This window comes from Chelonia mydas, chromosome 26 (genome assembly GCF_015237465.2).
Source record: "Chelonia mydas isolate rCheMyd1 chromosome 26, rCheMyd1.pri.v2, whole genome shotgun sequence".
In the NCBI taxonomy this organism is placed as follows: domain Eukaryota; kingdom Metazoa; phylum Chordata; order Testudines; family Cheloniidae; genus Chelonia; species Chelonia mydas.
In genome coordinates, this window is record NC_057859.1 from 645,727 (window position 1) to 670,803 (window position 25,077).

Sequence of the window (25,077 nt, forward strand, 5' to 3'; positions counted from 1 at the left end):
GCTGCTGGGACGGGACTATTTGTGACAGCAGAAGAGTTAAGCTGCTGGCTACCAACATTACTTTTCCCCACTGTGTCCCTTTTTGTGAGGAAAGGGGAAAGAGTGCTGCTGAGGTTCAGAGAAGCCGCAAAGTCACTGCTGTCACATAGTTGCCCGCACTAAGCCCCAGCTGAATTTCATTATGGGTAATACCTCTTTAAGAAATAACCTGGCTTTTTCTGCCAATACCATAGTTTTCCTTGGACTCCATCCATCGGGAAGTAAGGTTTGCAGAGTCCAGACCAGGTTCCCAGAAACATTTTGCAGCTTTGGAAATGCTGTTTGCAGAAAAGCTGAGAGTTTCAAATAGACCCTAGATTCCCTGATGGCATAGGGCACATGGCCTTGTACAGTTAGAGCCAGATTTTTAAAGGTATCTAGGTGCCTCAAGATGCAGACTACGTGCCTCATGTGCATAGATGCCTAACTCTCATTGATTTAAAAAACCTGCCCCCCAGTGATTCTGTCTCACTGCAGCACAGCTTGGCAGAGTCAATAGAAAGAGTCACACAAATGAACACATCTGACTGGCTGTGACGAATGTTCTTAATGTTTTCTCTGACTGCTGTGTGGGTGCCTCAGTTTCCCCTAGGCATTTCTTAAGTATCTAGGTGGTGGGATAAGGGTGTGTGATTGTTGTAGAGCCCTAGAGGGCCAGTGTCATGGTGTCTGCACAGAGAATGGCCGACACCCTGTCTTCTGGCAACCGATAGCCTGGAGAGGTGCCAACGGAAGGTGTTGGAGAACAAAGAGATCAGGTGGCCTCCTGGCCCGGGAAGGAGACAAAGGCGGGAGAGTTTCAGTTTGGAGCTGGCTGGGGAAATGGAGGGAGGCCCAGAGGGGGCTCTGGCCTCCCTGCCCCCCAAGATGGATCTGACTGAGGGGTCCTGTTCTCTGTACCTACAAGCTCTGTTTTAGACCATGTTCCTGTTGTCTAATAAACCTTCTGTGTTACTGGCTGGCTGAGAGTCACGTCTGACTGTGGAATTGGGGTGCAGGGCCCTCTGGCTTCCCCAGGAACCCGGCCTGTGCGGACGCGCTGCGGGAAGCGCACGGAGGGGCAGGGGAGGCTGAATGCTCCGAGGTCAGATCCAGGAAGGTCGACGCTGTGTGAGCTTCTTGCCCTGGAGACAGTCTGCTCCCAGAGAGGAGGCTCCCCGAGAGTCCTGCCTGGATTCGAAGGGAGCAGCTCCAGAGCATCGCCCGGTGACCCCGTGACACTGGCCTTTCCGATTCTGACCCTGTATTTCTCTGGAGGTGGCTGGCAAATATAAAACTACTTCTGAATTAACCCCTCCTGCACAAAACCAAGGAAACAGCGCGTGCAGCCATTGTCGGGGGACAAAGGGAATTGCTGCAAAACAGAAAACTGCTTGGAATTGTTTATTCCACAAAGCCCAAGCCCAGGGGCTTGTGAACCCAGCTGGACCAGGTGTAGAGCCTCTCATGGAGCCACCTCTCCTTTTCCCTCCATGACTGAAGCCTTTTGGAACCTTCTAGCAACCAGTTTCCTCCGAATGATTTCTCTCCTGAGAGGAGACTTATCAGCCCTCAGGAACGGGGGAATAAAGCTGCCCTGCGCTGCAAGGTGTTGGACCATTTACTGATCCTGGCTAGGTGCTCTGAAGCTGAACAGCCCCAGAGAATTGCTGACTTAGGTAACAAATTGGACTCAAATGTATGTTTGAGCGACGGGCTTGTCAGATTTATACAAGCAGCTCCGATGAGCTAATGTGTGTTTTTAATGTTTGCCTCTCTAACACCCTGCGTCCCATCCAGCAGTAATTATTTGGGGGAGGACAGCAGGGAAGCCAGTGCTGGTTTCAAACTGCAAGAACAAGTGGACTGTTCTCTGGGCTGCTGGACAATGCTAACTGCAGAACTGCCATATCTTCACCCTTTCAGGAAGCTCTGACAAGAGAACTCCTCCACTGGGCAGCACAGCAGACTCTGTAAGGAGCAAAAAGTTCCTGGGCTTGTGCTCTGCAGGTTTCACGGCACTCAGAAAGCGTCCCAGGCATGTCGCTCGCTTGCCTGGAGCTGTAGGGAACTAAGACTTGGTTGATTTGTGAGTCAGCGTGTGCGACTCTGAAGGTAAAACATGAGCTCTCTCCATTAGCTGGCATCCGAGAAGTTTGCTGCTTCCTGCAGGGAAGATGCAGTTCACTCTGTTGTGCAGCTTTGGGTTTTGTTTTAAGGGGAGTTGACCTGTATCTAGCTTATACCCAAATGAGCCCGTGCTAGGGAGGTGATTGGCTAATTGAGTCTGTGACTGACACTTGTAAATGACTGCACTAGGAGCAGCTCAGTGCTGATTGGCTGGTGTGTGAGGCTCAGAAACTCTCTCCAACAAGAGCTCTGGCCATTCTCAGTCTGGCTGCCTCCAGAGTAGGTGCTCCAGGCACAGCCACCAGGCGAGAGAGGCTGCTTCCTTTGCTCAGGCACTCAGAGGCAAGGGAAGGAGGGCAGACCTCTGCCTTGCACCGGGCGGGAGGATTTCTCTGCAGACCTCCAACCCAGGAGGGGAAAGGAAGCAGAAAGCTCCTGGAACTTGATTTCATTCAGCTTAAAGAATGGGCAGAGTCCACAGTTCAGGAGGCCCCAGCTGGAGCGGAGCCGGGGCTCTGCTGGCCTTGGCGGCCGGACTCTTTGCTTGCAGTGATGCAAATGAATATGACTATGTGAGTTTCCAGTCCGACATAGGCTCTTACCAAAGTGGGCGATTTTACACCAAACCCCCGCAGTGCGTGGCCATCCCAGCGGACCTGCGCCTCTGTCACAGCGTGGGCTATGACAAAATGGTCCTGCCCAACCTGCTGGACCACGAGACCATGGCCGAGGTGAAGCAGCAGGCCAGCAGCTGGGTGCCCTTGCTCAACAAGAACTGCCACATTGGCACCCAGGTCTTCCTCTGCTCCCTGTTTGCCCCCGTGTGCCTGGACCGGCCCATCTACCCCTGCCGCTGGCTCTGCGAGGCCGTGCGTGACTCCTGCGAGCCCGTCATGCAGTTCTTTGGCTTCTACTGGCCAGAAATGCTCAAGTGCGACCAGTTCCCCCAGGACGACGTCTGCATTGCGATGACCACTCCCAACGCCACAGAGGCTTCCAAGCCCCAAGGTAAGACTCACTGGTGCTGGCCCTGTCCCTACTAACCCCTGGGTTCCCCCCTTTCCTAGCAGAGCAGAGGCTGGCCTGAGGGAGATGCAGCTCCAGTACAAAGAAGAACTCCCTCCAGAAGTGGTAGCACGAATCACCTGAACTCTGCTCCAGGGTAGCCGCCCCTCCTCCAGCCACAGAGGGGGGAAGAGAAGGGAAGCAAGTTCTCCCTTTAGAACTTGTCCCAGCTACCACTTTGCGAGCAACTCTTCTCTCTGAGTGTCCCCTCTCTGCAGCAAGCGTTCTGCCAAAGTTCAGTGTCTTAGACGCTAGCAGGATCAGCCGCTAAGCATGTAAATGTTCTCCTCCGGGCTGGGCTCCTTCCTGGTGGTTCTGATTCTCTTAGACTGGAGCCTAGTATTGATATCTGGGACCTGTCTACCACTATTGACAGTGACGTGAAAGGGACGGCTGCTGCCTCTGTTCTAATGGACCTTTCTTCGCATTCCTAAGTCTCGTGGAACCATTTTAGAGTAATAGCCCAGGCCACACATCTAAACCTGGGCTAACCTGGGGAAGCAGTGAAAATAAACCTGTCAGGAACACCCTGTTTTCCTAGCAGCACTGAAGTTTGAGGCTGGATGGGCTTGCTTCAGTCATGCCACAAAGCAGCCTCAGTGCAGCAGGTTACACGTATTTAGAAAAACAAATCCTGTTGATTTCAGGTAAGGGCTGTAAACCTGGACCTGGGGCTGGAGTTTTGTACGGGGTAACATTTCTGATCAAGAATTTTATTGTAAGTTAAACAGACTTCCAGGTTGTTTGGACAAAGCAGAGGCAAACTGCTTCTTTGATTCTATTGGACAGCAAGTCTATTTGATATTCCATGGACTTGCGTGGATTGAGTTACACTAATCTTTGGAGTACTTGTGGCACCTTAGAGACTAACCAATTTATTTGAGCATAAGCTTTCGTGAGCTACAGCTCACTTCATTTGAGCTTATGCTCAAATAAATTGGTTAGTCTCTAAGGTGCCACAAGTACTCCTTTTCTTTTTGCTAATACAGACTAACACGGCTGTTACTCTGAAACTAATCTTTGGTTTGTTGCTTAAAACTTTTAAAACAAATAGAGGACCAGGTGTTTAGCTCTCCAGTTCTGGATCCTAAAAGTATTTCAAAGGTCAGTAGGAAAGAAAATATTAAAAAATGAAGACAATGTATTTAAAAAATGGGTTGCAGCTCTCTTCTTCTGGTGCCTCTAGCTTCACTTGGAAGGGACAGGATCACTTGGTTTTCCTTAGCTGCTTTTGGAGGGAGTTCGTGGCAGCCAGGGGAATAATTCCAGTGATTTATTCCCTGTGTGTCCAGGGTTCATCTGAAGATAAATTTGCCATTCGCTATAACTGCTCAAGTGCAGTTACCTTTGGCAAACAAAGCACTTTGTGTTCTGCTCAGTGCTGAGGGAGAGCCCTTGCCCAGCCAGCCTGGGTTTCTCCTCTCACTGCGGGTTATATAATATTATGCTACTTTCCACACCAGAAACTGTACTGCCCAGAATCCTCCAATTATCATTTAATTTCCACTCTCTAGGGCAGGAAATGAACGCAGTCTGGAATCAAGGAGTAACATCCTCAGAGTGTCTGTAAAAATGAGAGCACGGAGCACTTGCAGAGAGAGAGGCACAGCTCCGTTAACTCTTAGTGTTGAAAAGAGTGGGGAGCAGGGGGGTGGAAGGTGCTTTCTCCCTGTCCATTCACAGCTAGGATCCCAGCCCCTGCCAACACGGGGGCTGCTCGGCTAGAGAAAAGAGTAAGAGTTCTGGTGCTTTCGTTCAGCAGGGATGGGACTGACCCGTTTCGCCATCCCTGTCCAATGCAGCAGGGGCTTCCACAGAGTTTCCGATCTCCTGAGCCTTCCTTGGCAGGAGGGAGGGTGGCTCCTTGGAGAACAGGGAGCTGGATCGTCCCTGCTGCTGTGAATTAGAGCATCTTAGCCCTCAGTTTAACACTAGGTGGAAAAGGGCAGAGTGACGCCATGTTTGGGTTACAAACCTGACCCGGTGACAATGTGTGACAAGGAGTGTGGGGGGGAGACACCATCTCCCAGGGGGGCCCTGGTGCAGCTGCACCAGCGCAATCTGTCTGGACATCAGCATGTGGGGGCATGACATGCACTGCAAGGTCCAGCCACGGCCAGTAAATGGTTGGGGGGAGGGGGGCAAGAGGCTCTTAGTCTGCTATCACGTCCCCATAGGGAACCCACCACTCCACCCACAGTCGAGGCAAGCTGGGCAGCCCAAGTGAGTTCCCAGTTACACTGAGAGTCCCACCTGACGGGTGAGTGCAAGGGGCAGGACATGGGGGAACAGCAGGGATTTGTGGAGCACAGTCTGCAATTTTCTGGCTTTTGTGGGGTTTTGTCCCAACTTTATCTCTTGGAAAAGTCCTTTACTTTGAAGGAAGGCTGTGAAATCACTGTCTTGAAAGGCTACGGCAACTCAGCAGAGCTGTGCTCTCGTCTTCTGAGAACGTAGGAGGACTTGTTCTGTGCCTCTTGGAATTCCCAGTGTAGTGCTGTCCCCACGTGCTTTCCGCGGTAACCCCCATCATTACAGATTGCCACTGCTTTGGGTCAGCCCAGACTCAGCACTTCCCAACTTCTTCTTTTAAAATCAGTGCTGTTTTCAAGGGCTAGGAAAGAAGGTCTTTCCAAACAAACCGATTCTGCTCAGCTTTCCCATATAGGTTAGGCTATGTCTACACGGGAGACCTTACAGCCTCTCAGCTGTACCGCGGCAGCTGCGCCATTCTAAGGTCTCCCGTGTACCTGCTCTGTGCTGGCAGGAGAGAGCTCTCCGGTAGGCATAATTAAACCATCCCCAATGAGCGGCGTTAACTACATTGGCAGGAGAGCTTCTCTATGCTGCTGCTTCTGTCGGTGTAACTTCTGTTGGTCAGAGGGGTGTGCTTTTTTTCACCGACAAATGCTTTTCCGACAAAAGTGCTAGGTGTAGACATAGCTTTAGAAATGTCCAAAAATAGTTTTGGATAAACACAGGATTTAAAACTCAGCGCCCTCCCCTGGGCAGTGCTGATGAGAACTGTCCCTCTCTAACCATTTCTAACATGCTCGCCGACACAATATAAATATCATTATGCTAATCACGGTAATCAGTAAAGTGACTTCGTTACAATAAATGATGTCAACTCCGGTTCCAAGCATTTGTGAATCCTTTTCTGTGGGTTGCAGAAAGGACCTAGGCTTGGCCTGCACTTAAAAGTTACCTCAACATAGCTACAGAGCTCAGGGGAGTGAAAAACATTCACACCCCTGAGTGCTCTGGTTAGGTCGACCTAGAAGTGTGTAGGTTGATGGAATAATTCTTCTGTTGACCTAGCTACTGCCTCTTGAAGAGGTGGATTACCTACAGCGATGGAAAGACCCCTCCATCAGTATAGGAACCCGTAGCACCATAGCAGTGTCTCTGTAGTGCCCATAGTGTAGACGTGGCCCTGTCCTATCAGCACTTGAGAAACATGCCCATCACAAAAGCTTCTGGATCCATTGACTGTTCACTTAAAAGCACAAATTAGTAACTAGGGTTGGGCAAGTTGTGAAAAGAAAGTACCGAAGTCCTCAGCTACACCCACACCTCTGTTAAATGGCATTCACACTCTTGTTTGCCATGAATGATCACACAATTGCTTTTGTTTGTTTGCAAAAACATTCCCAGAAAGCAAGAGTCTTTGAACGCTCATGTAAAAGTGTGTTCACATGAAGGCATGTGCTGGGAAAGTTCCTGCAGCCATCTTGAAATCCCTTTCACTTTCCTGGCTCCTGCTGGTAAGGTTTTAGTTGTGTCCATTTGGAGAAAAAACTACGATGTGACGTAGCTGACCAGTCATCCACCAGGGATAACAAATAGTGACTGCTTTGTGCCTATTCCATCGGCAGGGTATTTCTGCATCAGGCACATAGTTTCAAATAGAGAACGTTTTGCAACAATCAGAGGGCTTGATCCTCAGCTGGTATCACTTAATATAGCTGCACTGACGTTAGTGGAGTGATTTACAGTAGTGGGGGCTGGCCCACAGTCTCTTTGTGGGTAACTGACAAACAGAGAAGTGGGCTCAGTTTCCCAGATGCATTATTTACTAAGAATTGTTTTCCCCCTTCTATTAGAAACAAACAGCTAACAGGCAGAGTGAACTTGCAAGTTACTCCCAACCGCCAGCAACTCTGGGACCCCTCCCCAGCCAATGTCTCGTACCCAACCTCCTAGCAAAGAGTTGGACCTTGGCCTGAAATCAATAAATGCAGGGGCCTGATCCTGCAGGGTGCTGAGCCTCTGCAAGTTCCCAGCACCTCACACTCCTGCAAAGAACCACTGCAGAGCGAGTTGCAGAGCACCCTCTGAAAGCCCCCAGCCTCCCAGCTATGGGCTGATAATGGACCGCTGGGGGGTGAGTCGGCTGCAGTATAGCAGCTCAGTCTGGGCTTTTCTGCTGCTGAACCGCTGGGGCCGTTGGGCTCCTCTGCTCCTGGGGGTAGATTTTGTTCTTCGTTTTTGTTTTTTTTTTAATAAAAAGAAAAATCCAAACTAAACTGGAGCCCCCTTAGATTTCAGGTGCTGGGACTTGTTTCCTGTTGACTTAAATAAGGTCAGAGCCCAGCACTGCTCCCCCCTCCCATATTAATAAAAACGAACGAACCTTTTCAGTATTTTTCCCCATTAACACCTTAGCACTGGAATTTGGTTCTGCCTCTCAAAGAGCTGACCTGCTGAATTCCTTTCTCCTTAAGTAGGAGGCGGTAAAGCCTGCAGGCCTATAGGATGCATCAGGGGAGTCACAGATTAATATAGCATTACACATTCCTCTTCCTGCCCCTGGAGTAAGGCTGCTTGAAAGCTGAGCGGTAGGAAACGGGCAGCAGGGGAAAATCAGGCTGGGAACAGACTGAGGTTGTGTTCAGAAATGCTGTCAAATGCAGAAAACAGAGTGTTGGCCCAGTCACAACTCATACCAGCTAGGAGATGCCCAAGCCAGGCTTTGTCCAGGCCTCCGGTGATCTGAGCTCACTGTGTAGCCCGGGACCCCAGGCCAGCATCAATTTCCTTGCAGCCCCAGAGTGTTATTTTAGGCCAGGTCTGCACTACAGGGTTAGGTTGACGTAAGCTGCCTTGCATCAACCTAGCTGTGGAAGTGTCTTCACTTAAAGTTGGCTCCAGACGACGTAAGTGTCTCTCTAGCGAATTTGGTAACTCCACCTCCCCAGGCGGCGGAGAGTCACGGTCGATGCAGTTAGGTCGACACAGTGTCAGTGTAGACACCGCGTTGCATCCGGTGACTGTTACTGACTGTCAGGGGCAATCCCACAATGCCCCACGCTGACAGTACCATCGCTACATGGTGAGTACCCGCACTGCCGACACCAGGAGCAAGTGTGCACACACAAGATTTAATAACTGCGGGGGCTGTATGCCGATGTAAGTTAGGCTGACGTAACTTCGGAGTGCAGACAGGGCCTTGGTGCTGCTGGATGTTGGTCCACGCCAGAGCCTGGTGTTGCCTTGCTCCCCAGTTTGTTCTGGGTCCCTCCTGGGCCCTGTGCAGGGGCAGTGGAGCTGGGCTATGGGCTGCAGGGAAAGACTCGGTCCTGTTACTGAATAACATTCTGAGCAGCCTGGGGGCGAGTGACTGTTCAAAGTCCGACAGCTCTCACACGTGCCCAGCGAGGAGTCTCGGAGTCTGAAGAGTCCCCTTTGTCCTTGAAGGGCATGCTCCCTCCCCCGTGGCATCATGGGGTTAAGAGACACAACGCCTGGGAATCCTGCTTGGCCCAGATAACAAGCCACTTGTTTCACCCGAGTCCCTCAGGCATTTTGGGGTTGCCCTGCCCCACAGTGTCCACGCAACCCATTCCTGGGAGCCAGCCAAGTGCCAGCTTCTGAATATGTACTGCCAGTACACAGTGCTTAATTTGTAATGAAAGAGGGGCTGGGTCTCAAGCAATTTTTTTTTACATTCATAACTGATGTGGCAAGCCCAGATGTGCCAGGCTCTGAACTGCCAAGCTGAGAGGTGCTGGGCTGTGAACCTCCAGGCCCAGAGGTGCCAGGGCTCCCCCTGCCAAGCCCTGGCACCAATTAATCACTGCCAGTACAGGAATATCTATCACCTTTCTCTCCCCCTTCCAGCTGGAGATCTCCAAGTGCTGTTCAAACAGTCGCATTAAATCCTCACGCCATCCCTTCAGGCAGGTAAATGTTACTAACCCCGGGGGGAGTTGGTGGCACAGGGCGGGGTGGTGACCTATCCAGGCGCATGCCCGGGGGCCAGTGGGACTAGGACCTCTGGTCTCTGCTATTATATCTGTGATGAGGAGATGAGTACATAGCTGGCTCCCATGTGCATTTCTCTGTGGGTTGCAATATCATTTGATAACCATAGGACAGCACATCCCGTACCTTAGCCTGCACCTCTCGGGCCACTGTCTCTGCCCTCATCAGCGGCCTGACAAGCAAGCAGGGTGAACTCCAGCAGGGTCCTGGGTACGGGATGTGATGGCCTTCTCCCCTCAATTGGAGCTGTCTGTGCACAGGACGGGGAGACGTGGCCGTTAAGGGTGGGCGAGAGAGAGAGGAGAAAACGGAGCTATCATTAGGAAACACCACAGAGGCGCTTGGTCTTAGTGCTGGTGGAGGTGGGGCTAAGCATGTGGCAGCCAAAGCCATGCAGAAAGAGAGAGAGAGAGAGAGAGAGTGTGTGTGTGTGTGTGTGTGTGTGTGTGTGTGTGTGTGTGTGTAAGCAAGCTTGGTTTGGCTGCTCTCTGCCACACCTTCCAGCACGGGGATTGCACAGTCCCTGTTCTGCGTCCTGCCATGCGGGGAAGCTTATGCAGAGCTGGTAATTGCTTTTCAGGAGGGATGTTGAAAGGGATGTGGCTGAAAGACTTTAACTTCCATGAGGCACGCTGGGCGCTGCTCTGCCTTTAGATGGCAGCCTTTTCCCAGGAAGAACCAAAACATGGCTTGTGTGAAACTATGTGACAACCCCCAGGGGCAGATATTATCAGCAATTAGCTCACAGATAGGCTTGGCAGAATTCACTGCTTTTTATACAGTATTGATGGATAACGTCAATGTTTATTTTTAAGGATTTGTTTTTTCAATTTTTATCATTTAAATTTTCACAGTTGTGGGAAATTATGGGGGGTCAGACAATTATTTAATGACAGTAGATGTTGAGACTCAAAAAGTTAACGCTTTATAACTATTAAAACACAAAAAGAAAAGACTTGTGGCACCTTAGAGACTAACCAATTTATTTGAGCATGAGCTTTCGTGAGCTACAGCTCACTTCATCAGATACTGTAGCTCACGAAAGCTTATGCTCAAATAAATTGGTTAGTCTCTAAAGTGCCACTAGTACTCCTTTTCTTTTTGCAAATACAAACATGGCTGCTACTCTGAAACCTATTAAAACACAAATTGTCAACATCCTGTGTAAATAGACCATGTAAACAGCCTTAAATCAAACGCTAACAAGTTCTCGTGCAGCATTTTCTTCACTTTGCCTAGCTGTGAATTTCGATTATTATTGATGGAAATGTTTGTGGTCCGTTTGTTTGTGTATGGTGAAATCAGTGTTTATTGACACTTACTGATAAAAATCTAATCCTTCTGAACCTGATGGCTCCCCACAGCACTCGCCCTTCAAGCCACAGAGAGCAGCAGCTGCTCTTTGGGCTTTCCTATGTTCAGCTTTGGTGTCATGTTCCTCAACAGTTCCCCTCTTTTGTGGGCACGCTGTAGAAGTAACTCCTGGAGCTCCTGACCAAGTGGAAAGCACTCTGCATTCGCTCTCGAACCAGCAGGAAGTTTAGTAATGGTCTGAGGACACTGATGCTATTGTCTATGCCTCATGGTTATCATCAGTAGGCTTCAAAGCACTTTACAAAGGAAGTCAGTATCATTAACCCCATTTTACAGATGGGGAAACTGAGGCACATAGATTGGAAATTACTTGCCCAGGTCACTGGCAGAGGTAGGACTAGAACCCAGGTCTCCTAAGGCCTAGGCTAGTGTTCAAGCCACTACTGCTTTCTTTGGGTAAAGTCAGACTAGAAGCTGTTCTGCAGGTGCTGGAAGTGAGAGGGGGCCTGTACGTTCCACCCCACAGATTGCACCTCCCACAAGATACAAAGCAGAGTGCACCTGCCGGTGTGAGGCTGGTTCTGAGCTCACCCTGCACCTCAAACACCTACCTGCATGCATGTCCCAGGGATGTGGGGCCTGGCCCGACAATGGATTAAAGTGCAGTGGGACCAGACCCAGGAAAGCCGGTGGACAGCACAGGAGAGTAGAAGGTCCACTGGCAGCCCCAGTGTAGGTGAAACCTCTGTTCACAGGTCAGTTATTCTGTGGGAACCGGGAAGGACTCTGGCACCAGATTCCCTCTCAGCCAGCGCTTTGCTGGCTGCAGCCTGTGTCCGGGTCTGATGCTGGCTGGGACTTTCCGTGAAGCCAGCTGGAGATGTTTTCTTATCTACCAAGCTCATTCTCGATTGAAACAAGTAGAAATTGGCTTGATTCGCCCCCACCCAACAATAGGTGTTGGCACCCTCTGGCTTCCAGGTGGGCTCCAGCAAGGGAGGGCAGCTTTAAAGTACAGTAGCTGTCTTGGTAGAGGCTGCACAGGGGACGTGCTGAGTCAGCAGATTGACCAAAGGGTCAGTTACTTTCAGGACTTTTCTGCTGGCTTTGGGCCCTTGGTATAGGGGGCACCTTGCACAATTGCTATGCACTTGGCCCCTGGGGTAATTCGTGCCACCAGGTAATTCTGCTGCCATAAACCCTGCAGCAAGTCTAGCCCTGCTGCAAACATCTTTTACAGCCAGCCTTTTGGTGGTGAGTCTGCTAGCAGGAGGAACGCAGTGAAAAGTCACACAGAATGATTGAGTGACAGACACTGAGCGAGGGGATCGGGGAGTCTAGGGCGCAGGGCACTGGGCTGAGATTCAGGAGCTCTGGGCTCTGGTCTCATCTCTACCCTGCCCTGCTCTGTGACCGTGGTCGAGTCACTTCCCTGCTCTGCCTCCCTCCCTCCCCACTCTTCCTGTGGGTCTGTGCACCACCCAGCACAACGGGGAGTCTCCGGGGCTCCAGTGACACGGACGCCTGCCCTCGCTAGGGAAAAGCTGGGTTAACACATGGGAAAATCCTCGCATGGACAAAGCAATTGTGGTTTTCATATGGGCTAACTGGCTTAACTCTTCAGCTCCCCCCAGTGTTTGCCTCAGCCCATTAACAGGTGTACAAATGACACACTGCCCTCACCACACAGCTGTTTCCAGGTGTGAGCTAATACGTGGGTGGTGTGTGTGAATAGGGGTAATTCAGCTGTGTGACTAACCTCCCAGCTCTGAGCTGTTCTCGGAACATGTGGCTGAAGGCTTCCTGGCTCTCAGTCCAAGCACTTGGAGGAGAATGCCTTGGCGAGGCCCTGTGGCTTCCTCTGTCCATTTCATACAGTTCATTAACGTTTGGAGGCTGGATGGAAATCTTCCTTGACTGCTTATTGAAAAATAACTTCCTGGGGAGTTAACAGGCCCTGGCTAAAGCTGCGAGGGCTGGATCCTGCTCCTATCAAAGTCACTTGTAAATTGAAAAGATAGAAGTGGTGATTGCATGTTATTGTTTCACAAAGGGCCTGCGCCATACATCCCTGCCCACTCCTGCTCCCACCTGTGGTGGAGAAAGAGAGACAGAATCCATGGACACCTGGATCATGAGATGAGCTAAATTCTAGATGTTATATGAACACTGTGGTTAATTATTTGTTCCCCAGTAGCATCTACAAACTTGACTGAGATCAGGGCCCCATTGGGCAGGGACCTGCACATGCAAATAGTAACAGACAGTCCTTGACTTAAAGCATTTAGAACCTACATAGAAAAGGGAAGGTTTATCATCCCCATTTAACAGAAGGGGACAGAAGTACTATGTGACTTGGACAAGGCTGTCCAGGGAGCCAGTGGCAGAGAACTCACCCTCTGCTTTCCTGAGTGGCAGGACAGTGCCTTAAGCACAAGATCATCCTTCTCCTCTGAGTTTACACCTCACTTCATTTGGGATCTGTCTGTTTCTTTGTCCAATAATCCTGAAGGCCGTCAAGGAGGGATGCCCATCCTTCTGCCCTCAAGAGCCCGGGGGAAAGCCATCCCCTCACAGAGTAGTAGATTCCAGATCCAGAAGGGACCACTGTGATCATCTAGTCTGACCTCCTGGGTAGCACAGGCCAGAGACCTGCTGCAAAATAACTCCCGCAGCAGATCGTTTAGAGCAACAGCCAGTCTTCATTTAAAAATGGTCAGTGAGGGAGAATCCACCCTGACCCTCAGTGACTTGTTCTACTGGTGAATTACTCTCGCTGTACGTTGTACCAGGCGGAGGTGTGTTCTTATATTCCCTGGGAATCGCTCTCCCTTGGAAAAGGGCCCTCGAGTTTGCTGGACCAATAGCAGAAGTAGCGTCTCCCTTTTCGATAAATGTACCCGTCAGCGGCGTACACCTATGCTCTGGGTGACCACAGCCCGTCTGCCGAGAGCTGGCTGCAGGACCTGGAAACAGGGCTGTAGGTCAGGGCACAGTGTCACCGCGACACAGGGCGGACCTCAGGAAATGACCCGGGATGGCATGTCCCACCCTCTCCTAAGAGCCCCGCTGCAATCCAGGATGAAGCCAGGGCTCAGAGTGAGATGTGGGTGGGAGGAGCGTAGCTGCCTTGCTGCCACCCAGGGTGGGCTTGTTCTGGGGATAAACTCCAGCCATTAGGGCTGTCAGACCCGCAGGCCCCCTCTGACATGTACCCCCGCTGCGGCTGCGGGAGTCCAGCCTCACCCCTCCTCTGCATTGTTAGTTCTGGATCTTACCCGGCGGAGCCGTGCTGCCCGTCTGGGGCTCCGGTGAGCTCCAGGATGTCACTTATGGGGATGCCCTTTCCCCCCTTTCATTGGAAGCGTTGGAGGCAATATGGAGTGATGCTGCTTAGGGTCTGGCCCAGAACAGCTTCTCCCTGCCAGTTTGGCAGTAGCCTTCCCCGGCCGGCTCCTCACCTGGCCCAGAAGCTCAAAGCCAGGCCGCTGTTCTGTGTCTTGGCTGGGTGCACCGTATCGCTCTTAGGCCACCCCTGGGGAGGGCCTTGTGCCCCTGCTGCAGCAGAGAACCCCAAGTGCAGTCAGACCTTTAGGAGCAGGAGCAGAGACTAGTTTCTCAAGAGCACAGCCGTAGGGCTCGGGGGCGGGGAGGGGCAGAGAAGCACCAGTGCAGCCCAGAGCCTGGCTCATAACAAGGAGGGACGGTGTGAGTGCAGTGCAAAAGGAGAAACAATGGGTCCCGTGCTTCCCTCCACTTCTCAAATAAACAAGCTCGCCTGTCCTTGGTGGGAATTCCTGACACATGCTCAGAGGGGACATGCTCAGCAGGTGACACGGTGCTAAAACCTTCCTGACTCACAGAGATATTGTGTGACACACAGACCCCCAGCACACACTCACGCTAGTGGTGAAAGGGTTTTGTTTGCCCAGGGAGGGAGGGGAGTGAGCTGAGTCACCCTGAGGAATTTCTCCTCAAAGCGTGTGGAAAGTAGCACCCCTGCAATAGGACCAGTAACAGGTAAAAGCCACATCTCAGTCGAATAATTTCCTCCCCTCCATCCTTTAAATCTAAAACCAAACCTCTGACTGGGTAACAAGCTTTCTACAAGTTTGGGTAACCCTTTACGTCCCACGTTGGGCCACCAAAAAGGTGGTATTAATGTAGATGGAATAACTCCATACATTTCCGGTTCCATAGCTTCTGTTCTTACCAGGCAGGATTTCACCAGTCAGCCACAAGAGTGGCAGGTCTGGCCCATTCGCTGAGCAGTGACTTGTGGCACTCAATCCCAGCCGGCAGCCTTTAGCTTTCAGCTCCATTGTACAGGGAGGTGGGAACTGCAGAAGGAAGTTGGTGCAGAGAACTCCTGTCTGTAGGAGGCTGTAGCTGTAAGCCCCACTTCACCACAGAAAGTTCCCGGCCAGGGCTCTGGGAACCTGTTTCAGCAGAGTTCCTTAGGCCTGGTCTAGACTAGAAAATTAGCTACATTGTTCAGGGGTGTGAAAAATCCACACCCTGGAACAATGTAGGTAAGCCAACCTAAGTCCCTGTGTAGCACTTGGGAGGAGCCAGAAGAATTCTTCCGGGGTGGGAGAACCTCTCCTGTCGGCATACGTAGTGTCTGCGCTGTGGTGTTTTAAATGTAGACCAGCCCTTTACCTGCACGCCAAGCCAGGCTCCTCATCCATCTGAAAGTGGCTCCTTTAAGCCTTCCCATGGGCTTCAGGTGGCAAAATGTTTCCCAGGCCTCAGATCCTCCCCAAGGCTGGGCCATTGGTCCAGCACGTCATGGGATGCATAGAGAATGCCTTGTGGGAGGGTAGCCCTGGTGGGAACTGGTCTAAGAACGTAACCAGTTTGGTACCAAATCTCTCCAGTTTGAGTGTGCTCTGTACTGATCCCATCTCTCCTCCCTGGCTAGGAACGGCTGTGTGTCCCCCCTGTGACAACGAGATGAAGTCGGACGCCATCATTGAACACCTGTGTGCCAGTGAATTCGGTAAGGAAACATTCTGGCCTCCTCTTCTCCCTTTTCAGAGTTTCATTTACACGAGGGAGGAGAAACTCGATATCATGCCGAGCCCCCTCTCCTTGGGCTGCTCAGCTAATTACTGACAGTTTCCTGTCTTGGTTAGGAATTGCCATAGTGCAGTAAATTCGGTGAAGGAGGAGCAGCTCCCTCCTAGCATGCTGGGAGCACTGCATGGCTGCTGCAGGGCCATCATGCTTTGCCTTTTCTTTCTGGTGCTTGCATCAAAAACTAATGTGGATCCACCCTACTGAGCCAGCAGGAGCCCAGCTGGAAGTTCCCCTGGGGCGGCCATGGCTGTTCCGCTGAGTCTCGTTATCAGACTGGAAGTGCACTGCCCACAAAGTGTCTTTGGTGCTGGAGCTGCATGGAGCCGAGTCTGGGACTGCTCCCTCTGAGCTGTGCAGAAGAGAGCTAATCGCACCCAGGAGCAGGGCCTGACCCTGTACGTGTCCTTTGCCCATGTCATCATCTACCCCAGTGCCCAGGGCTACTGGCCTGGAGCAGCGGAATGGCACCCCAAGTTGGCAGTGGGGAGCATGGCCACTCAAGTAGCAGGGCAGTGGGGGATTGGCCCCCTGGGGTGCCTCCCCGCCAGGCCCAGGAAGCTGCAATGTCACCCCAGCTGGGCCTCCCTGAGGCACTTGGGTGGCAGGTTTCTCTCTAGTAAATGGACGTGCCCCTAGATGTCACTGTTGTGCTGTGGGAGGCCGGGAGAGGGGAGCGGAGAGACCAGGAGGCTAACGGGAGGGCAGGCAGTGAGGGATAAAAAGCTCGGGTGCTTACAGCTGGGACACAGCTGGGCCCTGGAGTTTGAGTGACTCAGACTTAGCCACACAGGGAAGCTGGGGAGGTGGCGGCAATGGGAAGTGGAAGGGGCGCATTCCCAGATCGTGGATCCTGCCTGGCTTTGCTAACCTGGGCCCACGTGCAGCTGAGTTTTGGGGCTGGGATTGTGGAGGGGGAAACTCTCCCACTCCTGTTTGGGGGGGAGAGAACTCAGTTTCCCCTGTGGTGCTTTGCCCTTCTCCGCCTTACACAGCGGGCCCTGTGGTTATTCATCCAAAACCAAGACTTTTTTTCTGCAGAGTCCTCCACTACGCGCAGTTACATGCATTCCCGGGGCCTGCTCGCCTGGAGCGGAGGCAAGGACAGCAGGGGGTCTCGCAATCTCTCTGACCTGGCTATTGTGATTTCACAGGACTTGATAAGGTCTCTGACAGCCAGAAGTCACTTATTGTTCCCTGTCCCACTCTGCAAACCCCAGCCATCACCCACCTCACCCAGATTACTTCTTCCCTTGTCTCTCCAGAGCTGCAATGGCCTGGCTCCAGTTCTACTCCTTCACCCAACAGCCTCCCCACCGTCCGTGCCTGAAGGCCCTACTCTTCGCCTATCTCTTTCTCTGGGGGCTCTCCCTGGGAGGCCGTGCATCCCTACTAGACCCTGCTTGGGGCTTTTCATGGCCTTGCCTCTAGCGCGGGCGGGTCCCCTGTGCAGAAATGGGGCAGCCCCTCCTGAATAACGCCTCCTCACCCTGTTAACTCTGCACTGTAGGAGACATCTCCTAGTGTCTGTGTCGGTCACGGGGCGCGGAGGGGGCTCGGTCGTTGCTGTAAAGATTGTTCGGCACTCCAAGGTTAACGTGGCTTCCCCGGAGCCTTAGCACATTTGTATTTTGACAGTCTCTGGCTCTAAAGCCATCCGTGTGGGGAATTTGTGTCCTGGCCAGTCAGCCTGTGGTCTGCCTTGGGGAAGGCTGCAGCCGAGCTGAGCTGGCTCTCTGCCTGGAGCGTAAGTAAGATTAGTAACTGCGAGTGACATCCCAGGAGTCTTGCACCTGCAGCCTCGGCTGGAGGAGAAGGGAAGAGAGTATTCCCCACGCAGAGAGATGCAGCCTCCCAGCTGGGCTGAGCTGCTCTGCAAAGAAGGGGCCCAGCGCCCACTCTCTGCTGGAGCTCTGGCACTGCTCACTGTTCAAGCAGGAGCATTTTTGACCCACGTGGGAAGGAAACTCCCTCTAGATGCCTCCCAGTCACCAGTGATTCTTACAGAGTAAACTTCTAGCAGGTTTCCCTGGCCATGTGTGAGACAGGGGAGGAGTCTGCAGGATTTCTAGCAGGTTTCCCTGGCCATTGCAGAGAGGAGGCCAGCTTGGTCCGGCTGAAGTGGAGGGGACAGAGCCAGGCTGTCAGCAAAGTGGTTGGTTCGGGGACATCGTCTGTGCTGGGCTGCACCCCCGCTGGCCAGTCTAGAGCTTCAGGGGCTCAGGTGTGCCCGTCAGGTGGCCGATGAGTCCAGAACTGGTTGAAGTGAATGCTCTGAGCTCCCTGGCTGATGTGGGACAGGCTGGTGCTGCTGACACATCGTAGAGCCAGCCAGTGTCCTCAGTTACTCCATTTTCATGTAAAATGCAGCATTTCCCCTCCAAACTGCCCTGGCCACCGTCCTCTGCCATTTGCAGAAGCCATCCAGACTTCAGCCCCCTCGCCCCCTCCTCCTGCAGCCCCATGGGGCAGCCTGTGTGTTTACAATAGCTGCTCTATTGCTCACAGAGCCCCCTTCTCTGCTTGGAGCCAGAGGTCAGGAAGGTTCAGCCAGTCAGTTATCTGATTGGCCGGCCATTCACCAGCGCCGGGGAGCAGGGGTGTCCAGGCACAATCCCGGTCAGCGCTGAGATGGACAGTTCTATGGAGCCAGCGCAGAGCAGAGGAACCACAGCCTTTCCAAAGATCCTCCCAGGCCACTGTCTTTGTGATAATTCCTCCTCATTCGGTAAAAAGAGGAAGCTGTCAATCAGCATTGCCCCTGCCTGAGAGAGAGAGAGAGATCTCCCTATGGGTCCACTCAGTGGGTCACTCTGCCTTTCTCCTCTGGTCCTCAAATGAATAACACCGCAGGAGACACACAAACGACCCCTTGCCCCACCCTGGCACCTGGTAACCCAGAATGCTGGGTACTTTAAACTATTGCTTTGAGACATCGTCCAAAAGTCCTAGGGCAGGTGTCCCCATTGTTGAATGGGGGTGTGTGTGTGAAGGTTTGGACTCAAATGTGGGTTTCTCGAATGTGGCTGTAACTCCAGCTGGCTGAGCTGTGATGTTGATAGGGCTTCAACTTTCCTGGGTGAGTGTGTGTGCTGCAAGAGGTCAGACTAGATGATCATATTGGTCCTTTCTCACCTTAGAGTCTGTGAAGAGTCTAGAGTCTGTTGCTAGCTGGTCCCACAATATGCAGCCTAAAGCCCACAAGGCAAGTGTGTGCCACATGGCTAGTGCAATGCAGGCAAGTGTGAGCAGGGTCAGGGGAACTACGTTGCCTTGTCCCATGACTCCTTGCATTGCCTAGCACATCTGCCCAGGGGCTCCCATGGGGCGTGGGGCTGCAGGGTGACAGCCTGGCTTAGAACTTCAGAGTCATCCAGATGCACCCAAAAGTTTGGATGCTTCTCTGAGCTCCTTTTGGCCTGCCAGACTGCTCTTCAGGACTTGCAAGGCCTCCTCGTGCTCGGATATCTAGGCAGAGGACACTAGCTGAGAAGGCTGTGCTGTGCTGCTCCCCCCTGCCCCTTTTGGAGCAGGAAGGAGGAATACCACACCAGACTTTCTGAGCCTCCTGAAGGCTTGTGGTAGGCTTGGGGTGGGAGATGAAGAGGGAGGCCTGTCCTGAGTGGCTGCTCGGGCGTGGCTGTGCAATGAATTTGGTTCACTCCATTATCTACTTCAAAGTGTCACATTCCAGCTTTGATTCTTGCTTTTGTGGACAAGACACAACCTTGCAGCAATGAGCGAGTGAAAATCCCCAGTGGTGGCCTGTTCTGCTGGCTTCCTTTTATCAACTCTGCGTTCGTCTGCCAAACCCATGTGCCACTTTTGCAGCTATGGAAAGCAAAACTAAGCCCTTATGTTGCTAGCGTTGAGCAATGAGGAAAAGAATGCAGAGCTGGTGGCTTAGGATGTGAGGCAGACAATCATAGCTAAACAGAACTTATTGAAAAATAGTGTAGGGAAAAATATTAGTTTTCTCAGATCAAACCAGCATTAACTGTTTTTGACATCCTTGCTGGTAAACGTAACTTTCCTGGAAGGTTCTTAAAGGCCTTATGAACAAGGTGTGCATTCCTCAGGGATTAGCATTTGTGCCAAAGGGTGCTATGCAATCCCAAACCTGCTCAGCGTGCAGGCCTCATTATCCTTTCTGCTGGCAATGAATGCGTGACTCTCCGCAGGTTTGATTGGCCAAATGTCCCAAGTTCAAGGCAGATTTTTTCCAACAGGGAAAAACAGACAGGAAAACCTATGTAATCGTTTCCCAGGAATGCATATGCTTCAGACCAGATCAAGTAACAGATGGGGAAGCCAAAGTGGAGTTTGAATTCAATATGGCAGCCAGCCTGCTGTCTTTAGAAATGCTTGTTCAGGGGAGAGAAGGCAGTTTGAGTTCTGCCCCGTTGCACGCGTCTCCTCTCAACCTCCTGAATCATAGAAGATTAGGGTTGGAAGGGACCTCAGGAGGTCATCTAGTCCAATCCCCTGCTCAAAGCAGGACCAATCCCCAACTAAATCATCCCAGCCAGGGCTTTGTCTGACTTTCATGTTGAGACTATTGATTACTATAGAGAGAGATGAATAAGGGGGACATGGTTAAAGTATTCAAAATAAATAATAGGACAGAAAAGGCTGCTGGGGATTGTCTCTTGTCCCTGTCTCAAAGCACTGGAACCAGGAAATGGAAAGGAGGCTAATTCCAAACTGATCAGAGGAAATATTTTTTCACACTCGCAGTTATCTGGTGGAACTCACTGCCACAAGATATTATTGAGGCCAAGAGTTTAACAGCATTCAAAAAGGGATTTACATTCATACAGGTGAAACTAATATCTAGAGCTGTTGCAGTAAATATTGAACAAATTTTGGGAAGGGATACAAACTCTCCTGCTGTAGGGCAGGCACCATTCTCTAGCTATTGGGGGTAGGGAGGAAACTTCCTGGGGGCAGGTTAGCCCATCACTCCCACACTGCAGGGTTCTTGCACCTTGCTTTGGAGCAGCTGGTACCAGCTACTGCCAGGGACAGGATACCAGGCTAGATGGAGCCCTGGTCTGATCTGGTCTGGAGATTTCTGTGTTCCTAGAAATCAGGCTACATGATCATTAGCAGCTGAACACCAACGTCTATAATTTTGCTTATTCCAAGAGAGAAATGGAAAATGTCATTCCTGTTTTCCATAAGATCATGTCTCTGCACTGGACTGTCGACTCCGTCTATCTTCTCCCACTGTTCAGCAATTCCCTTTTGGCCTATCTAGCATTACATGGTGATAGAGCTTTCCCAGAGGTGTGTCACATCCTTCTCCCATCGAGTCTCAGATGCAGCTTCTCCTCATTGCTGGGCTTGATCTCAGACAGCAGCACTTGCTGCCTGCTGTCTGGTTTGCTCTGTCTATAAACAGAGGCTTTTCTTTGCTGTTAGACGTCTCCCTTGTCTTTTAGCAATCCTATTGCCTACACTGATCATGCCCGCTCTTTATATTGCGGCTCAGGTGCACTTCTGGACTTTGCAACTCAGCCGCTGAGTTGACTGCAGCAATTGGAGCCAGCACTACATTGCAAACCCAGTCTTTGCTCTTGCTTAGTCTGTGTTTGGAAAGGGGCAGACTCCACTTGGGACCAAAGCAAATGCCATGGTATTTTGTTAGACCTAGCTATGGCTTTGCCAGAAGAGAGGAGGGGTCCATGCCTGCTGAGCCCCATGGGTAGTGAGTCAGCAAAGAAACTTCCAAGCAACTGCTAGTAAACCCAGAACGCCAACCTGTACTTCATGTTTGAGTGCAGGGAACAGCTACAAGCAATGCCTTGGCACCAGAGTAGGTGCACTTAAAGGGGAAGTGTAGCATCTAGAAACCCACTTCGCTCAGAGCAAAAATAAATAAACCTAGGAGGAAGAGCTGTTCCCCTGAAGTCGGGCTGGCAGGCTCAGAACAACTGTTTCTCATTGTTCCTGGAAGTCCCTGCAATGCACCTTACATCCACAGAGACTGGAATGTGAGGAATGAGCCATTATGGCATCTCCATAGTGGGCAAACAGTGGGAAGGGAAATAAACATTTAACCACACGCTTGTCATCAGTGTCTTGTTCTGAATATTCTTCCCAAATGCTGGGACGGTTACACAACACACCAGGGTGGCCAAACCAGAAGTATTCAGGCCCTTAGTGGAGCAGCCCAGGACATTAACTAACCCATATGGCAGTCTGATTATTGAGAAACTCTGTTGCAACAGAGTCCATGGGGCAGAAATACTCCTTTGGAGACAATTTCCTGGGCCAGGCTGCCCATGTAGCTGACTCCCCTCAGGTCTCGTAGTGTTTGTGGGGAGATGAAGCAGTTGGGTTAAACTTAGAACAGGCTCTAGGACCCTGTGAGGTGGGAGGGTCCAAAAGTTCAGACTGCAACCAGAGCCCAATCGTCTACACCGCAGTTAAACAGTCCTTTGGCCAGAGCCCCATGAGCCTGCCCAGCTGCGGGGGTCTAACTGCAGTGTAGGCAGACTCTTAGATGCTGCCAGAGGGCTCGTGCCCCAACCAGCAGCTCGCAGGAATATTCCTATTGGCTCTACTCAGATATTATTCTGGGGTATAAAATATATAAATCACTTGGGAGTGGAAGGTGGGGGGAGTCCCCCTCAAACAATGTAGATCTAGAACCCTGGGGTTAGTGGTATGTGCCAGACTGCTAAAATCTACCTAGAGTCCATTGCCCATTGGCACTGCCTGCATATGCACATCAATTGAAATATAATTATAAAAATTCATATGACCAGAACCAGAGTTACGGCATCTTCAGATCACTGTAAGATCCTGAAGTTTTACTGTGATTTGACAGATCTTGAATTCCTGGTGTCCTCAGGGTCCCAGACCATTTGGAGTTCAATAACCAGATCTGTAAACCCACCGCAGTGTGTGTGGCTGCAGGATAATGTAGTCTCTGGGACTCATTTTATTTGGCCTGAACTTTTCATAGACTGGACTATTATGGAAATACATGTGCCATGTCTGGCCATTTTTAAAAAATAATGTTTTTTATTAATTTTTCTAGAAAAATGCAAAATCAAACCAATGCAGTGAGCGAGATATTTAAATGAATAAAACAAACATCATGACAACACCAAACTACTGCAGCATACTTTCAACTTCTTTGTTAGTCCCAGATACAGGAAAGAGGCATAGGGTTAGTGTGTACTGGTCGCAAATGTAATCTGAAAGAAAGTTGTTTTAGCAATGACATCACACAGGAGCTCTGTTACATCATAACGGCGTGAATGCATCCATCTGGCACCAGATACTAGTGTATTTCCCCATGTTGTCATTGGTAGATTTTTCTCTCCCATGCCTGGGTTGGACAATTCTTTCAGCCATTCCAAGTCACCTGGAAGTCAGTCTTTGTTTCCCAAACCAGCATGACTCTGAGGTGTATCTGTATTTTTTAAACAAGCGCTGAAACTGTTGCAGGTCTGAAGTGCAACCCACTCCTCTCTTTTCCTAATGCCTCTTTCCCCTGGCTGTCCCAGAAACTGTTTCTCTTTGAAAACAAAATGCTCTCCCAAGTCTAGGAAAGGTTCCAATAAGCTGATCAGCACATGACTGGTGTCTGTTGTGGATGAGTTTCCTGGTCCTGCCCGGCAGCTGGTGAATCTCAGTGACAATGGGAAGGTGGCCGGGTTTTTTATATCCTTTCGTGACCATGTCCGTTTTCACTGCTGTTCTTCTGGGGACAGATTCACGGTTCATGCAGCTGTAGTTCATGTTCCAGCTCCTGCTGCTGTGTTTTCTTCTCTCCATTAGGTGGAAGTCCTGAGGAGGGTTAATAATGCTGCTTCCAAATCTGCCCAGTCAGGAGGGTGAGAATAAGAGACACTTAACGACTTAGTTAATTCAAGGTAGCTGCAAATGTGCTGGTGGGCAGCGTGTTCCATTCATACTGGGAAGTGGGAATTCTGTGAACACCTGCCATGACTTCATGCCATAGCTGGAGGGGGCGTGAACCTTTCGTGTCTTGCTCCCTTGTTCATGTGGCAGGGAGATCTGGGCATCGGACCTCTGGCTCAACTCTGGTTGCATGAAAGAGGGTCAGCAGCAGGTGAAGCTAATTCACCAGTCGTCTTTATCCATCCTGCCATTCACTTCATGGCTTGTCCTTGTTTTGACCAACGAATGTCTTTTGTCTATGTCATTTACTTGTAATGACGAGGGAGCTTGCAGTGGGTGGTCATGGGATAGCAGACTACCCAGCCAGGCTTTGTGCAAGGACCTGGGTTACCGTGTTATACTTTTATAAAAGTCTTTTTGGTGTGTGACAGGGTCGGGCCAGATGGCTACAGGAGAGTAATAGAAGGCAGATATATTAGCCCCAGGTTAAGTAGGTCCCTTTTCCCTGGGTAAGGTAAGAGGGAAGGTTCCAGAACAATCAGGAACCTTCTGGAGACAATTAAGACAGAAAGGCTGAGTAGAACACCTGCAGCCAATTGAGAAGCTGCTAGAATCAATTAAGGCAGGCTAATCACGGCACCTGGGTTTTAAAAAGGAGCTCATTTCAGTTTGTGGTGTACGTGTGAGGAGCTGGGAGCAAGAGGCACTAGGAGCTGAGGGTGAGAACGCGGACTGTTGGAGGACTGAGATGTACAAGCATTATCAGACACCAGGAGGAAGGTCCTGTGGTGAGGATAAAGAAGGTGTTGGGAGGAGGCCATGGGGAAGTAGCCCAGGGAGTTGTAGCTGCCGCACAGCTGTTCCAGGAGGCACTCTAGACAGCTGCATTCCACAGGAGTAGAGGGCAGGCCCAGGTTCCCCCCAAATCCTCCCAACTCCTGGTCAGACACAGGAGGAGTCGACCTGGACTGTGGGTTCAGAAAAATGGCCAAGCTGAGGGCTGCTGTGAAGCTCCAAGGGGAGCAAATCCGCTGATAAGTGCAAGACCCAGCAAGGTAGAGGAGGAACTTTGTCACAGGTGTCACTAAAGACTTGCCAGGCAAGTGAAGATGACACAGAGGCAGAATTCTGATTTGCATGGAGGCAATTGGCTTCAATACTTCCCATGGCACCAGGAGGAAATGTCCTAGCATCTTGCTGCTCCTGCTTTAGCTGCACAGTTTCAAACAGCGCATGAGCCTGTTACCAATTTCCTCTCTAGAGGAAAAGCTGGGAACTTTCAGAAGTGCCTAGAGCCCCAATCGCACCGTCACATCTATCTGCAAT

At 51.1% G+C, this 25,077-nt stretch overlaps 1 protein-coding gene across 2 annotated transcripts in view; it reads left to right on the forward strand.

Annotated features, from left to right (window-relative positions):
* Positions 1–840: 840 nt before the first annotated feature.
* SFRP1 (secreted frizzled related protein 1) overlaps positions 841–25,077 on the forward strand; it is a 66,458-nt gene continuing 42,221 nt past the window's right edge. The window contains exons 1-2 of one of the 2 annotated variants that reach the window (XM_007064193.4): positions 841–3,156; positions 15,719–15,796. In XM_007064193.4, coding sequence (XP_007064255.1) covers positions 2,613–3,156; positions 15,719–15,796 — 622 coding nt within the window. In that variant the 5' untranslated portion in view covers positions 841–2,612. The remainder of the gene's footprint in view (positions 3,157–15,718; positions 15,797–25,077) is intronic. The other variant, XM_043536397.1, reaches the window with a different exon arrangement.